This window comes from Hippoglossus hippoglossus, chromosome 1, assembly GCF_009819705.1.
Source record: "Hippoglossus hippoglossus isolate fHipHip1 chromosome 1, fHipHip1.pri, whole genome shotgun sequence".
Lineage (NCBI taxonomy): Eukaryota > Metazoa > Chordata > Actinopteri > Pleuronectiformes > Pleuronectidae > Hippoglossus > Hippoglossus hippoglossus.
The window spans coordinates 12,621,159-12,638,965 of record NC_047151.1 but is presented as its reverse complement, the minus strand read 5'-3'; the positions used below and the strand labels follow the sequence as shown (position 1 = coordinate 12,638,965).

General features: G+C 39.2%; 1 protein-coding gene across 3 annotated transcripts; it reads right to left on the bottom strand.

The window, feature by feature from the left end:
* Positions 1-394: 394 nt before the first annotated feature.
* acox1 (acyl-CoA oxidase 1, palmitoyl) lies at positions 395-17,798 on the bottom strand. Of its 3 annotated transcripts, XM_034569492.1 has the most exons (15): positions 17,549-17,798; positions 15,683-15,842; positions 11,594-11,754; positions 9,853-9,960; positions 9,529-9,648; positions 9,302-9,417; positions 8,211-8,380; positions 6,715-6,877; positions 6,348-6,538; positions 5,206-5,385; positions 4,113-4,218; positions 3,685-3,828; positions 2,733-2,939; positions 2,235-2,318; positions 395-2,184 (listed from the first exon to the last, which is right to left on the bottom strand). In XM_034569492.1, exons 1-14 carry the CDS (start codon positions 17,655-17,657, stop codon positions 2,268-2,270), a joined length of 1,986 nt encoding a protein of 661 aa, XP_034425383.1. In that variant the 5' UTR covers positions 17,658-17,798; the 3' UTR covers positions 395-2,184; positions 2,235-2,267. The 3 variants fall into 3 exon arrangements, with proteins under 3 accessions (XP_034425383.1, XP_034425459.1, XP_034425484.1); XM_034569568.1 differs by lacking the exon at positions 11,594-11,754 and adding an exon at positions 14,998-15,158 and having other exon boundaries at positions 395-2,318; XM_034569593.1 differs by lacking the exons at positions 15,683-15,842; positions 17,549-17,798 and adding an exon at positions 14,998-15,113 and having other exon boundaries at positions 395-2,318.
* Between the last annotated feature and the right edge of the window lie 9 nt (positions 17,799-17,807).

The window sequence follows — 17,807 nt, the reverse complement described above, 5'->3', positions numbered from 1 at the left end:
ATCACTAAACTAAACCAAACCAAGTGCAGGGTAGAGGAAGTTCTTCTTCCTCCTAGGGTAGAACAAAGTAAAGGGTATGGATCTGTGTATAGTAAGGACAGCAGGGTAAACATTCTGCAACAGCTGTACAGACGATGTGTTTACAGCCTGAATAGTACTTAAATGACAAGTAAACACATCTGTGAGGCTGTGTAAAGTTGAGTGGCCAGTAAATGCCTGCAGTGGTTTTGCTCTGAAAACTTTTATAGCTTAGGTTTTAAAGTGATGCGGCAATATTTTTGGGGTGATATCATATGAGGTGTTGGGCCTAACATTGTTGGTTACCCAAAGTGGAATCCTCTAGTCAGTTTGAAAACCAATTCAAACTAGGATTAAGACACAAACACAACACATTGATTTTTTAAATTTTTTTTTATTAATATAACTTGCAGGTTAAATTATTCACCAACCGTAAAGTTTAAAGTCACTGTTATTCAACAAATCATCACACAAACAGCTTAGTCATTACATATTGATAATTGTGCCCTTACAGCAGAATCAACTGATCTGCATGAAAACAGAAATGAAATGCTTGGACTTTTCTCAGTTAGTTAGATTAAGGTAAGATAAATTCATCAGGCACATTATGTTACACCACAAATCATCTTTATACTCCACAATGAAGCTTTAGATTAAAGCTCCCCTGTCTCACACGTGTCTTTACAGTCACAAATTGCTCCGTACATTCAACAGCCTCAGTTTCTAAGATTTAGATTTGATTGCTCACAGAGCAAAATAATCTTCTGCAAGTTGACATGAACCAAGAGCACAAATCGACCAATTCTGAAACTGTAATAGCAAAAATATAGGGAAGCATTAATCTAGAAAAGTCATTCAGTTTGAACAGATTTCAATCATATCTGAACATGAAGAATTCAACCTCAAGATTTGAACAACATAGCATGTTAACAGTAGAATTATTTTAAGTTTAAAATATTTCAAAAATCATCCAGATATTGGCGGGGATGTGACCATTCTTCATATCGACCCCGCAGAGCAGGGAGGAGGGGGTGGGGTGGGGGGGGTGTAATAATGCACATAAAAAGATTCGGGCCTCATTGAACACTCAACAACTGTCAGAAATTAATTTCTTTTCTCACACTTGATACACCTCACCTTGCAGCATTTATCTGCCGAAAGCCTTTCTGTCACACAAACACATTCAGAAGCATGTGGAGACTCAAACATACACACTAGTATCTGTGTTGTCCATCTTTCAAGTACGACGCGGTTATTTAACATACAGCAGCTCACGTGACAAGTGGTGGAACTGAGGAAAAAGAAGGATTGTTTTGTCCTCGTGAGTGAAACACAGTAACTGGCATAATTTAGGTATTTTTCCGTTTTGTAAAAACCATTGTGTTTTCCCAATGAACAATGTGAGCCATTGTTATCTTAGGAGGAAACTACCAAATGTGAAACAGACACAATGGTAGCTTACTGGGTATTTGATACTGAATATAAGAATAACAGTTCTTACTTTTAAGAGATTTTATGTTAAGTAAACGTAAAAACTTTATTATCACAGTATTTTACAGGTAAATATTTGTAAATCCTTAGTTGATGTTTCCATTGATCTTATGCTCTAAACTGCTGGGCTGTTTATCCACCGCAGACTAGAGCAGTCGATCATAATACAACATAATGAACTGGCACAGGATGGTCAGGGGGTTGCCAGACATGAGAAGAAGAAAAGTCTACAAAATGCCTACAGCAATTGATAAATTTCATGGACAAATTAATGCCTCTTAAACAAGTGGTGCCTCTTTTTTTTTAGATAAATTGTTGGTCCATGTAGTCAGGGGAAACACTCAAAACTGATTCTGCTGTTGGAATGGAATTTCTCTAGAGAAAACATAACTAAAACTGTAATTCTTGATTATTTTTCAGCAATTTCAAAGCTACGTTTTCTGGCTCAAAATGTTGACTTCATTAGATAAAAGTTTGATTCCCGGTTTTGTTTCCTGTCCCCCTTTTGTTTCCAATCATCTTCAGATTGTTAAAGGTTGTCCACCTTCTGTTTTATAACCTTTTCAGTACAGTGGCCTATAGTGAGGATGAGAGAGAGAGAACTCTAGACAGGGCTTGGTTCCTTCAGTGTGGTAAGACAATCTGACGATGAGTGAAGAACATCATGGGGCTGATATGATGGGTTAGATCTGTTATTGTTTTTCTTATGTATGTAGGGGTGAAGTGTCAGGGCCAGGATTAAAGGTGCAAGGATCAGCTCACAGTTGGGAACGCAGAGGCTTGAGATACTTGTGGAAGGATTCATGCACCTGTGGAAGAGAGAAGAGAATTTATTAAGCTTACATAAGGAACAAGGGGGAAGAAAACATGCATATCTAATCACACAGTTTAAGCTTGCAGTTTAATGCAGGCTTTTAGACAAAGGAAGTTATTAAAGCCAATTCATCTTTTCTTTATGTAACTGACAAAAGTACAGTGGCCCTATCCAGACTGTGTTAGTGCAGCATGTAGTGTTCAACCACTACAGTCCTCCAAAAATAAGGTTTTCACAAATAATGACAGTTTGCACATCATTATGTACATCCATTGTAACTTTAAAAATATTTTATAATCAACAACTAAATATTAATGATGTGGGGAGGCAAAAAAAACAAACTGAAATCTTTAATAAGATAATTTATCATTACTGTTATTATTATGTCACTCTGGTGACCCTGACTGACCTCTGTGGCATTCAGGGGTGAGCGTCGAGCCCACTCAAACAAGTTCTCGTAGACATTTCCATCATATCGTCCCAGTACTGAATTGAGAAGCTTGTCGCTGAAGTCAAAGGCATCTACGAGCACCACAGCGTTAGGCCTCAGCTGAGACAGAAGCTCCTTGATTCGACCAGAGATCTGCAGCACCTGGGGCCCACTGAGCAGTCCCGCCTAAAAATGACAAAAAGAAAGGTTGAGATGTTGATGATAGTGATCATTTGCTGTCACCACACCACTTCCTTTCCTATGAACAGAGATAACACAAGATCTCCGTTACTGACAAGGGTAAGGTTTGATGAGACATCACCTTAGATTGAGCAATTCAAGTAATTTAGTGCTGATAAACCTAGTCCGCGCATGCAAAAATAAGTTGATGGGATGTCCAAGTTGAATTCTGATAGAAATCTTACCGTATCATAGCATTATCCTTGTGATTGTTTCACACATAAATGAAGTAACCCTATCCCCTAAAAAGCCATAGTTTTGGATGGCTCTCAGAAAGGTTTGGAGCCATAAGATCCGGCTCATTCACTAGTGGATGAAAACATGCTTCTGGACCTCACTCAGTCTTACAGGAAGTGAGGAAACAAACAGTGACTCTGGGTTGTCTGTGCTGAGTTTAGAGCAAGCCTTGTATTTCATTTTCAATTTAAAGTTCAACTACAACAAAAAAGAAATTGTTTCATTTACACAGTAATAAAGACACCAGCCACCCAGAAACAGACACCCCACACACAAAAACCTCCATTTATTGGCTCAGAGACAAAGAGGCAATTGAGGCTGAGTTTTCAAAGTGAAACTTGACAGTGAAGACAGACAGACACACAGTACAAGTATGCAAATAACAGACAGCAGATCAGCACTACAATCCACCCCGGACTGTGGACCGTACTATTTCTATTATGATTGTTCTGACCTGTAGGAAATCTCCAGAGTTGAGCTTGATGCCATTCAGGGCATAGAGCAGAGCCAGGGTCGACAACACTGAGTGTATCGCTGTGTCACAGATTTCCCCAAGCTTGTCAGTGAAGAGCTTCACTACAACATAGTGACAGTGGGCCTGGAGACAGAAAACAGTGGGACATGTAAGTCAATGAAAGACTTGATGCGAGACATCAACAAGAAACTGCAAGATATTAAAGGTTTAAAACTGCCAAATCTCGCAAAATGTCTTGAGTTGTTTAAAAAAAGAAAGCAACATTTTTTAGTTTCATTATATTAGAATAATATCAATGCAGACAATCAAATTTTCCCCATACATTACTTCTGGCATTAGGATATTAAAAAGTTGGTGAGATGCTTTAGCCACACACCCACAAACACCAACACACACACTGAACTTACATCTGAGGCTCTGACCAGGTCGATAGAACTGTTGTTCCAGGCGTCCTCCTGGCACTTCCTGTTCTGCAACTCCTGCTGGATGCTCTTGGCTGCCAGCTCCACAAGACTAAAAAAAACACATCTGCATTAACCAAACATGCCAAAACATAATAATATTTGGCTTTAGGAGTTCAGGTACAAAAACAATTCTGCCAATTAGTTTTCCCTGAAACCTGGAACTGCTCCTGTGGAATAAGACTAAAGTTCCAGGTGACCAGGGCAGCATATAAAACACAAACATAATAAGGTAAAAATATATCAAATGAGATTTTAAAACATGCGAAATAAAGAATATTAAATTTATAAATTGTAAAGCTCTTACAATTTACACTATCTCTGAATTTAAGTAAACATAAGAAGATATATTTGTGGTTTTAAGAACCAAAAACCATCAACAAAGCGCAGTTTTACATTGATTCTCTCTGGAGCTCTCAGGCCGGTCAGACGAGAGCCGCTTTTCTCATTGGCTGACTGCATTCTGAGTGACATAGAGCTAGCCAACCAAAGATAATAGATTCTAGTGTAGCTTGATAAAACTCACAGGTAAATAGCAAAAAAATAAGTTGATTGGACGGTCGGACTTCTAAGATCCATACTTTTTTCATGGCTGTGATTCCAGGCTATGGATATCATGTAAACAAACACAACCATAATCACAGCCATTTTCCTGTCAAAGTGTAACTCATAAAACAACACGATTGACAAAAATGGTAAAACAGCGAAATAAAAGTAATCCAACAACGTTTTTTTTTTTTTAGATTAAAAGCTGAAGAGATGGTTGGATAGGCCGACCAAACAATAATATGAGACCTTCGATAGAAATACAGCAGATTTCAGGTAAAAACTAAATCATGCAGGGTCAGAAAGTAGTTCTGGCTGTGTTGTGGTAGTAGCACTTTCATGGAATTTATGATAACCCCTCTAAATGCATGATAAATAAAAATAAATGTGAATCTCCCTTTAATTATGGGACCTAATTAAAACCAGAAATGAACACAAAGACCAAAACACAACGAAAAAGGTAATTTGCTTCTCTAATTCTTTTGTCTCTTACATGGCAGCTCTTAATTTGTAGACCTCCACCAGACTAGATAGGTCATTGATGTCAACCACGGTTGGCCTGGCAGCGACGGGCTGGGGCTGCACCCTCCGATGATCCGATTCACTCAGGTAAGACACGATGCCGCTCAGCTGCTGGCCATCCTTAGCCTGCCGGTAGCTCTTCAACAGGTATCTGCACAGATAAAAGTTCAGGCCACACACAGATGAGGGCTACAAAATTGAACATGGGTGCACAAACTAGCCACTGAACTGCTTTGTGTTCATCCTGTGTGATTGTTTAATATCAGTGTGAAATGTTTGAGCAGAGAGCTTTTGTGCTGATGTTTGACACCCGTATTAGTTTTAGTGCTGTTGTTGATTAGAGATGATATTAAGTTACACATAAACAGTAGACATGTTTGGTAATAACACACAATTTGCATCACACCCGTTAGGACTTACATAAAAGTAATCACATAACAAGCACATATCTCCATGCTATTCCAGCTTTGTGTAACCCCTGTTTACTAAAACCAAAGTATGGTTTCATATATCAAGCTTTTCATAAATTCTCATTTTCAGCACCTTTGGCCTTTGTGTGTGTACTTCATGTTCTGTGTAATTAAGAACTTTCCACAGATCCTCACTTAGGAAACTATATCTATTTTTAAAAAGACGAAATATAATTTGACAGGTTTAAGAAACCGATCTGCTGACACAACACCACAACAGCCATTGTTCATGTTTATAAGATGTGATGTATAAGATGTGTTTGTTTTTGCTGTGGGAGGAGGGCTGGTGTGTCACCTGCATTTGTGGTATAATTTGACTGCTGCGTGGGTGCGCTTCTCTGTCTTTATGGGTCTCTGTTTTCTGCTCTATTTAAGTGTGTGACACACATGATGGGTGAAATAGCTAATTCTCCTATTTGTTTGTCGACTAATACTAACTAGTGAGTAAGTGGGCTCTATTATAAAGTTGAGCGTTACAACTTAAAACTAAAATGTTTAATAACTAGAATGGCACTCTGAGATCAAAGTAGCAATAAAAAGTGTTTCTAATGTGTCAGTATTGGATGGAGAGCTTTGTGGGCTGTGAGCTTGGCCGATGCAAGTTGTCACATTTGTGGTCATGCATTTCTTTGTGATGCGTTACCTTGCAGTCTGCAGCATCATGACGGTGTTCTCACCCTCGTAGGTGCAGGTCGGAGTAAAATCAACATAAATGTCCGGCAAGGCACTGCTGCGAGAGTAGCCATGGCCGCCACATGACATGCGGCACACCTCAATAGCAGAGTTGGTGGCCCAAGTGGTGAAGGCCTTCAGACCAGCAGACAGAGCATGGAGCTGAAAATTGAAGAGCAAGGAGGGTGAAAATAGCTTCCTGAAAATCTATCATATTTAAACGATGATTTGTAAATGGTCTTAAAAAATAAAGAGTGATATAAACAATTTATTCACACTGGCCAAACAGAGATCACTGAGCTTATATCACATCCTACGTGTGAATGTCTGGTCTCTACCTCAGGCAGTTCACTGAAGTCTCCTTGGCTGATGTCCCCACTGATGCGCTGGTAGGTCGCATTCATGTACTGGCCCACGAAAGTGAAGGCATAGGCCATAGCCAGCAGAGGGAATAGCTTGTACTGCTGCGTCTGGAAGTCAAGGATCTGCGGCTCTGGCTCTCTGTGGGACAGAAACACATTTGCTGTTGGAATTATGCTGCCGTTTTCAAGTGCTCACTTAGTCAATGCATTATAAATATGATTCTGATTTGAAATATTCTCTCTCTAATTTGCTTCATATCTTGATCATACCTGCTCCGTATAACACAACTTAACTAAGCAGTTTGTTTTCCTACTCAAGACATTTAGGTACAAGTGTAAAAAATCTGTTTATATATTTTAATATATTCACAACTTCGTTATATCATTTGAGAAATTTTACATTATAAGGACATATTCTTTTCTGAAGCTCACCACTTCCAAAACTTGGGAGTAAAATCTGATTTTGAAACTGCGCCACTTGTGCATGCATGAACTTAAGTATGTGTTTGTTTTTACTTCCAGCTTCTATGAGTTATGCAATGTTTGCGTAGCTGTCTGCCGACCTTCCTTCATCCAGTTGGTGTTGTGTGTGCCATTTGAGAAGCTCTGTCATGACTCCGTATTAACTCAACATTTACCAAATCTACACTTGTTACGAGTACTCGACCAGGTAATATCCTAGCTTATGAACACAACCTCTGTAGCAAGATGTCAGATCTTTGAGTTTGAGTTTCCTGTCCTGCCCGGGCTGCTGCCGCTAGCATCACTTCTGGGTAGCTACACTCCATCTTAACCCTACAACTACCAAGTATTTGCTTCTTTCTTGTACTCGACCAGGCCTTGTCTGATGACTCTCTGGCACGTCCAGCAGATCCGTCTGCAGCACTTGATCTCCCCTCTCAGGATCACTCTTTGAAAACAGCGCCTGCTTCCACACAGCATGGAAGCAGATCATTTCCCCCCACAAACGCTTAAAGTGGGCGATTCCATAATTAGGAAAGTCTGCATATTTAATGCAGTCATTCATTGCATCCCCGGAGCCACGGTCCCAGTCATTCTTGGAAAGCTCCCAGGGCTGTTGCGCTCCCTCCATAACCCGAGTGATAGTTCATGTGATTTTTAACTCTGGTGCTACTGTGTTTTTTTAATTCATTTTAATCATTTTCATCATACTTTTACTTGCAACTACATTTGATGTAGTTTCTTAAATGGGTAGCTTTCAACTCTGTTGCCTATGACACTAGGTGTTTAGTTTAAAAAGGCATAGAGGAAATGATGAGTGGGCCACATGAGTCTCATAGTACTGCCATACAAGCCAGTAGCTGGTCAGATTTAGCTTTAGCCGCAGCGTTATTTTATTAATTTTTTTACCATGTATTTTTATGAAAAATTTGTAACCTTGTTTAGATAAGTGCTTTGTAAATAAAGTTATTATATAAATATTATTATTACAATAATTTGAAATTACTGACCCTGCTCGGATTTCCGACTGGTGGCGAACAACACTGTAGCGGATGGCGATCGTGCAGGACTTGGCGAGGGTCTTAGCTGACAAGCCTACAATCATGGAGCGGATGAACACCATGGTGCCGTAGGTCAGTTTGGCACTGGGTGGCTTCACATAGGTTCCATCTGGCTCCACCTAGTGGCGAAACAGAGTCATTCTCAGAGGAGACACTTCAGGAGCAAATACTAAAAGGTATTCCCACCATAATACCCTTAATAAAAAAACAGGATTGTGTAAAAAATCCTACAGTATTTCTGCTACAATGATATCAGGATATTTTAAAAGTAAATGTCAACAATACAGGTACTTATCTACCTTTGATAAAACAGGATGTGACACATACAACCTTCCCTCTTGGTAAACAAAACACTCATTTGTATTAAGCAGCAGGCTGCGGTGGAAATTAGGGATGTAAGATTGAATGATTTGGCATAAAAATTCACAAAGCTGTTGCCATGATTAAAAAATACCGGATATAATTTAGGATGAATTCATGATGAATCATTTCTTACATCTGTGTATTGGTTCAATTTAATCTTTATTCATTTAATTACTATATAAGAGCCTTTATTATTTTTAAATGTGACCAATCTTTTGTGACCAATAATGATTTTTAGATTCCTCCTCTACTAAACTGCTTCCCAAGTGTGCGCTTTTATCTCTACTGGCTGTCATTGTGTTCAATTAAATTGTGTCTCAATTTATCACATTAATGTGAATCATATTGTATTTGATTTGTATTTGCTTCAAAAGTATCTTAGATGTATCGGATGCATCAAAAAACATATTGCATTGAACCTAAAACAACCTAAAAGGGCTGTTGTGGCTCAAGAGGTAGAGCGGTTTGTCCTCTAACCCGAAGGTCGATGATTCGATCCCCTGCTTCAGCATTCCAAAGTTTCCTTGAACAAGACATAGAACCCCAAATCACTCCTGATCCCCAAATGTTTTTAGAAGCGCTGTGTTGATGTGTGTGTGAATGGGTGAATGCGCCTTGTGCTTTGAGTGGTTGATAAGACTAGAAAAAGAATCATATGAAAGAATCATATAAATTACCTTGGCATATTTCATCAGCATGTTCTCCCGTGGGATCCGTACGTTCTCTAGTTTTAAGAAGCCGTTGTCGACTTCACTGAAGCCAAACTTGGGGCCGATATCTCCAACCACAATACCTAAGAAAGATGGAGGTCCAAACGGAAAAAGTGAGGAACAGACAGTAAGTTAATGAGGATGGACTTTACCATAAACACCACATACAGAGAGACATCACATGTAGTGGTTACCTGGCAGGGGTACATGAGTGCTCATGTCGCGGATGGGTACGATGAAAGCATGCAGACCACGGCCTTTTCCTTGAGTATGGAGCTGGGCGAGGACTATGGCATGATTTGAGGTCTTTCCAACTAGAAAGAGAGAGAGACAGAGTTAAAACTAAACCAAGGGGCTTGTTATGACTGTCAATCAGGTTTTCTCAGCCTGGAAGAAAAAGGAGAACAAAGAAATAGCAACATCTTGAGAAAAATAGTACATCTAATAATCTCATACATTATTTTATAAATTTAATTGTAATACAACCCAAATTCCAGGCAGCAGAATAAGGTACTTACGTCCTCCGGGCCACCATTTGATGGAGCTGATTGTGGGACTGTTCAAGACAAACTCCTGTGTGGCTGGATCATATGTGGCTGTGGTCTCCAGCCCTCTCAGGTGCGTGCCTAGAGAAAGGCGAAATATAAATCCCCACCAAATGCATTCATACAGAACGCACACATACAGAGTGCACGGTGGAAAGGTAAACATGAATGATTACTCTTAAGACATTATTCTGTCAAGCATGTATACAAATGACATTATTAACCACAGATCTATCCACTAACATTAAAGGGACATTAACAGACTGATGATGAATATAACAGAAGACATTAACTCAAAACATCAAATATGAATATTTTTAAAATCACTTTTAGCCTTTTGAAGAAAAAATCCAACATAAAGTAGCAAAGCAGTGTAAGTGTTTGACAGATCCAAAAACTATCTATAATATTTCACTATGATTCAGTTAATGCTGTATCTTTGTCAGGCCTATGACAGACTCTGAATTTGCATCTAATAAAAACTGGTCCACAGGGGGTTGTCTATGGTGGGTTTTCCAAATCAGGCCAAAACAAGCTGGAATCCGTGTTAATATATTGATCTGCAGGCAAATATACACCCCAAGCCATGCATTAAACATATAAAATAATTAAAGAGGGTTAGTAGAGGCAATAGATCTGTTAAAAACACACTGGCGAGAGAAAAACACGCTGGTAATTGAAAAAGAAAGGCAATAAAAGAGCTATCAGACGCAGGCCGATGGTCAGGCAGCACAACAGATAGTTACAGACTGTACTCCAGAGATGTGGGAATGAAGTAGAGCCCGACTAATATGGATTTTAGGGAGGGAAAAATGTATGACAAAGAAATTTTGTTTAAACATTAACGTAATCAAAAAAACTAATAATATTCAAAATAAAAATAATACAAAATTATATTAAAAATTATAAACAAAAGAAAACATGAATTCAACCAAGTATTTAGAACTCTGCACATCTTTACTGCATTGTTTACTCTGTAAAATAAAAGCCTTTACATCAGTGCATAGCAGTAAACAAAAACACAGATACTGATCTGTCTGTTAAAGCCTCCGATATAATCGGCCAACTGATATATCGGTTGGGTTCTAGCATAAAGTTACAAGAGAAACTCAAAGTTTTCATAGTTGTTTGGCCAACATTCTTTTGGCTTTTATAACTGTATACTTGTCCAATGGGTCAGATAACACAAGTGTTCAATCAGGTTGTAAATAATTCAACAGTTTGGCCTGTGCCGTGGATGATTTAAACAAATATTCTGGTTGCATTTGCCACCATGTGAACTTGTAGCAGTGTTAAACATGTAATCCCAAAATTGGGATTTGATAACAATCTGCCCTCCATTTGCATAGGCTTTCCTACCGGACTCATATCCGCAAATGATACAATGATAGACACACGTACAAATGAACGTGTTAAACAAAGAGTTAACTTTTCTCAGATGGGTATTAATGGAAGTTTAGTATAAACCATGGTTAGAAAAATGTACTGGAGTTACAAATTGTTTTGTATTAATAGACACAAAAACTATCAAAATCTAAAAAATGTATACATTCAAGTGTGACCTTTCAAAACAGTCATTCATTCATTTTATTACCATTCCTACTGGCATTAGCAATGATAGAAAAACAAACAATTAATTCCTGTTTATTATTGAAGGTTCAGTGTAAAGAAAACAGCAAGCAAGCCTGATTTTGAACTGCTGTGTTCATTTTACCGTGGCCCATCTCAGTCTGAGCGTAGGTGCCGATGATCTCTAGGTTCCAGGCGGGCATGAAGAAACGGTCCATTTGCTCTGGGGTGGCCTGGTTGAGCAGTGTGGGCAGGAACATTCCCAAATGGAGATCCAAGGGCTCTGGCCTGCTAGGGTGCACACAGCTAGGCCACGCAGGACGGGGGCGCACGGAAAAGAAGAGCAAGTGGGAATTTGGAAAAGGCAAAGCGGGAGATGCATTGAGAATTTTTGATGGATGCCATATTACGGAAGGTTTGAAGCAACGTGAGATGATTGAAGAGAGAATGGTGGACAAATTCTTTTTTTAATCCGCAGGAGGGATTATGGGTGAGAATTGATATGGTTCAAATCAATAAGAAATTAGGGTAGCGATAAATAATTTGCCAGTATGCTTGTGACAAAGACAAATTAAAACAGCTTGTGAGCACGTCATGCATGTTGGAACAAATGATTTGAGCCATAATCTGGATTGAAACTCCCCTCATTTAAACTCTTCAGCAGCTTCATTTCTCAAGATCCTCTGCCACATGGGAAGTCGTCAGTTATGTACAATATTTAGGTATTTCTTTGCCAATTCTCGGTTCAGGCTCTGCTGGTGGTGTTTCTGACCATCTGCTGATCATATCAAAGGATCAAGGCTCTGTATCTGATTCGGCTTTGTCTTTACATCAAGTGGTCACACGTATACTTCTTGTTCTTCACTTCCTGGAGGCTGAACAAGTTTGGCTGAAATCTAAAAGAACTAAATAAAGATATACTCTGTATGTACATTCATTTTAGTCAATAGCATGTCAATATAATCCATGCAATAGAACCACAGACAGTAACAAGTTAACATCCAACAGGCTATGACAGTGTGAATTAGTGAATTAGAAGTGTAATGCTGCAATGACAACTCAATTAATCGATTAGTTGAATTAAGGACAATTAATTGCGATTGTCATTTTTCCAAAGTTCCTGGCTTTCAAATGTGCACATTTGACACTTGAGATAATTTAATATTATAATTGTTAGTCACAGCCCTACAAATGAGGTTCAGGGAACTTTATGTCATGACATAAATCACATTCTGGGACTTTGACCTAGTGTTGGCTCGAACCTGCTGAAACAGGTCAACAAAAATGGTTCCAGGCTTTCAGCGTAGCTATGCAGAGAAATACGAATTCACAATAATATCCACTTGGCTTTGTTACAGAGAGGCAACAAACAGGCTGACATGGTTCATATTCTCTCTCAGCACAGATTTGTCAGCTTCTCATATTACAAAGAAACACTCAGAACTCGACCCCATTACAGGCTCTCTCACTCTCAGAACACATACTTCTGGAGCACATAATGTAGCTTTGTGACGTAAGGGGTTGGGGGTTGGGGGATCAGAAGAGGACTGATCAAACAAATCGCATTTCTGGGACAAATCAATTTGAAGTTAAAGGTGATAGTTTTTACGCCCATTACTAAGTGAACATGCTCTTACATCCCAATGACAGGTACACAGAGAAAACAGCTGTTGTGTCGAGTTCTGCCTGCCTGCTGAGGACAGTCCCTCAAAGTACAGGGCAGTATAGATAATGGCTGGATGAAACTGTGATTTAATGTAGATTACACTGCTGTGCGCAACTTTTGCTTAAGTCGAGAGTGTTAATGTGTATTAACTTGGTTGGTTAGTGAGCCCAGTCCTGGAAATTGCGCACCGGACACTCTCAGGTGCACCTAGAATAGCAGGCACACACAGAGGGCTTGTATAGATCCTGACAAGGTCTGTAAAAATGTAATGGATTTTGTTGACAGTCCCCAATCCATCAATGCTGAGGCTCACTGGGATCTGTCCCAGTATTACCGATTACCATCACTGGCTGAAAAGAAAAGATGGATGCTGCAGCACCTACTTTTACAATTCTCATAATAAGACCGTAAACAATGTTTTGAGCAATATATATATATATATATATATATATATATATATATATATATATATATATATATATATATATATATATATATATATATATGCATTTGTGGACAATGAATTCTTGCCCCACTTTCACACGCTCTCTCTTTCTTACTTTCTCTCTAATAAACACACCATCATGGTCGGACTGGGCATTGGGAGCACTGGGAAACAAATAATCCCCTTTGTTTTTACCATCCTTGGCAGGTAGCCCTCTCTGTGTAGTGCATGGGGTAGAATCTAAATTATGTGAGAAACACTGTACTGCTCTTAATTGTTAATTTTTATAAAATTACATATTTTTATTAATTTGTCTACCTGGTTGTAATTGTGTAAATACTTATAAATATTTAAAGCCTATTCCTATCCCAGCTAGAACCATTCTTATTATTTATGTATTAAGCTAATAATTGTTGAAAAGAGGACAATTCTCCAATCTGCAATAGAGTTACAGCCACGTCAGGTTAGGCTGAAGCACACTGCACAGAGAGTAGGAGCAGCAGCACACGTGCTAATGTTTGGGTTAAAGTGACCGGAACGATCGTGAGAAATGATCCGACAACATCGATTAATAACTATTTTAGAATATAGGACTAGATGGTGAATATCCCGTGTGATTTTCAGTTCGTGTGTGAAGAGGGACAGAGACCAACACACACACTGTGGGGCTGTGCGTTATGTATCGTGTTGTTCTGAGCGAGCACAAAATATTGAAAGCTCATTTTTCATGATGGTTAAATGCAGTTTCATAAACTCTGGAGCAAATCAAACAAATTCTAAGTAAACTTCATGTACTGATCAGGTCATGAGACTGTATGTCGCTGTGTGAGTGAATGCGTTCATGCACAACACTGACCTGCGCAGAGTAATGTGCCTCAGTGCAGTGGCGCTGATTTGATTTATATCGCGATATATATCGATATCGACTGATATAAAAACAAATATCGTTTGACAAATAAGATTTTTTTCCATCTCGCCCAGCCCTATATACACCCTTAGCCTACATGAGTATTTGCATTTGGCTTATTAACTGTCTGTTTACCATTCAAATAGCCTATGCTTACAGTTTTATATATCCACCAGACTTTTGTTTGCATCTCAAACAAACAAACTGATGGAAATCCCTCATAGCCACAGAAACTTGTATTCCCTGAGCTATAGCTCTATACATTTATGGTTAGGACAAAATGTTACACAAGAGCACAGTTTTCAGAATACACATTGCAGCTATTTAGAATTTTCTGCATGTTTGGATCTGTCAAAAACATACAACATATCACTACTCTTGGTAGATAAGGTTTCCAAACCTGCTGAAATGGGCCTATTTCTCCATAAGTACATATAAGTTTGGCTTTAACATTCATAGATACAAAGGCAAACCTTGTGCTATATAAACAACCATAAAGTTAATAGGTTAACGGCTAAGTCCAGGACTGACCATGACCCATCTCAGTTTGGGCATATGTGCCCATGACCTGGAAGGACTCTGCCAGAGGTAACCATTTCCTGGACTGCTGAGGGTCACACTGGTTGTACAGGGTCGGCAAGAACATGGCAAAGTGTAGCCCCAAGGCCTCTTGGTGGTTGCCTTTAAAAATACTGGGTGAGGGGAAAGTATAGGATAGACAATTGAAGATCAGACTAGATTCTCATTAACTGTGTAACTGATATCTTATTACAGATGTGACTCACTGTGCTATGGATGTCCTGCAAGACAATGTGATTTTTACGGCTGAGATCCAACTTTATATGAATTTAAATGTCCATATATTTATATATTATATTATATTTCATATATCATATTATTGTATATTTTTATATACATGTATTTATATTAGAATGTATTGTGGTACATTATTTGGAGGATATGCTCATGAAGGTAGAAAGGATTATCTATTTACAACTGGTGAAAGCTGCATACCGTCCTACACAGTTTTAATCTCATGATGAACTTTGTCCCGACTGAATCTGTTTACTTCCTCAAACGGCTACACAGTCAAGCTGCACTGTTACTACACCTCTGATCTACACAGTACTATATCTGACAGAGGTCAATAAACTGTATATTTTTAACAAAATCTGCCAACAACTCAAAATTGTTACTGTTGTTTTGTGTAACTTACTTCTTGTAGCAGTAGATCTCCTCTGGGTCTGCGATGCCATACTCTCTGAGCTTCAGGATCATTTGGGCACTTTTTCGAACAGCCTGGTCATAGCGCTCACTGCGCGACAAGAAGTTTGGGTCCTCCTCCTTAAAGTCGGGGTCACTGAGAACCAGTGACTCTACATTGGATAAAAGAAAGTAAATCAGATATGTATCCTTTAGTCTATGCAACTTGAAGTTAACCCACAACCTGTAAGTTAGAAATGTTTAACTGGAAATTTGCAAAGGAAGACTTGTGAATGTGTACCGGCATGTGTAAATTTGTACTAGGATTTTCAAGTGTGTTTCAGCATTTCTGGACTGACTATCATGGATGTACAAGGTGAGACAAATAAGTAAGAGATAAAGATAATAAAATAAAATAAACACAGGAGTCAGAAAAGTTCTGGATATTGTTCTTCAGTAACAACTTCATCATAACTGTTGAGGAATTTCTGACCATCCTCACATATTACTGTATATGCCACTTTATATGATGTATATAATATATATTGTATATTACACATTTTATCTTGACAGGAGAATAGTGCCTGTCTAATTCCACAGATATTCCCTTCTCTCTCTTAGAAGGACCCAAGGTCAGGTTATAGATAAAGGGCCAACCAACAGTGCATTGTAGTGTCTACGTTGAGGGACTTTCATATCTAACTCAGATGCCCCAGACAGAGAGGCACCAACTTCAACTCTCACCAACTTAAACTATTTGGTGTATTTCACCAGTGGCAAGACGTAAGGACACAATGTGATTTAGGAATGCATACTGTAGGCTTAACTATCCAATAGAACACCTACATGTAACATAGAGAGGGACAGCAATTCTAGCCATTCATGGATGTGCTGTTGGAATGGGTGACACAAGTAGAGGGTTAGGAGTTGTTGGAGGTGACAGAGAGGCTATGGTAAGTCAGATAACCACTCTTTATAACTGTGAAGAGCAGAACGGCATCTCAGAATAAACCACACCATGAGGTGGATGGACCACAACAGAAGTAACAGCAGGAAACCACGTTGGGTCCCACTCCTGTCAGCCAAGAACCGAAATCTGAGGCTCCACAACGTTAAAGAGCCAAAACCGTCTCAAACCTGTGCATGAACATGACACCTAATCTATTTTACTTCTACTTTGAGAGTTGGTCGGAAATGACATCTGGGAAAGTTATGCAATGCAATCGAGTCAACGTGCACCACAATGTCAGGTCATGAGATGTGTGTGTAAAGGTGAGTGTATATGTGTGCATACACATGTACATCTGTAAGAAGAATAAAATGGATATAGCAGTAAAGTATCGGTCTCTGAAGTTGAACATTAACAGTAACACTCCTCGCACGTCATTATGTAAAATATGAATATCACCAACAACTAGAGAAAAGGTCACAAGCATTTGTTTTTATTGCTGTTTGTCAATAACATAACAGATGAGAGGCGCCTGGTATAATAACTGTTTCAGGTGCTGGGGGATACTTACTGTATCGGGATATTAGTGTAATGTGTTATAATAAATACTACATTTAATTAACACTAAGGCCGAATTTACCACTGGAGCATACCAAACCACCATAACGTCACCAGCTTTGGAAATACCATCTCAAACAGGACCCTGGGTGAGAAAGGTTTTCAAACAAGGTAAAAGTTGGGTGCATTTCAGTCCAAGTAGAAAGCTGCGCAGAGGGGGTCAGCTGTTAGCATCTCTATAGCTAACAGCGCTGTCGTGTTAGCTAAGCTTTCTCCACAACAGCTCTTTTCTTATCAAATAACCAGTGCTGTGATCATGTTACATGTCGAGGGCAACACCTGTTATCACCAAGGAAGACGTTTCAAACTCACCGATTTCCCTTCTTCTTCTCGTCTTTTCTGGGGTACCGTCCACAATGTAGGTCAGTTTCTCGACGTCAAAGGTGCCGTTTTTCCGCTCTTTCGTGATATCGGGATTCATGGCTGTGTATCAGACTGAGTTCAGGTGCGTACCGTGAGTGTGTGTGTAGTGGAGATAATGGCGTGAATCCTCCCTGTGCTGTTGTGTTGCTGTCTGAAGAACTCACAACGACCTGCGCCTTCACACGCCTGCGCACACAACAGAGGGGGA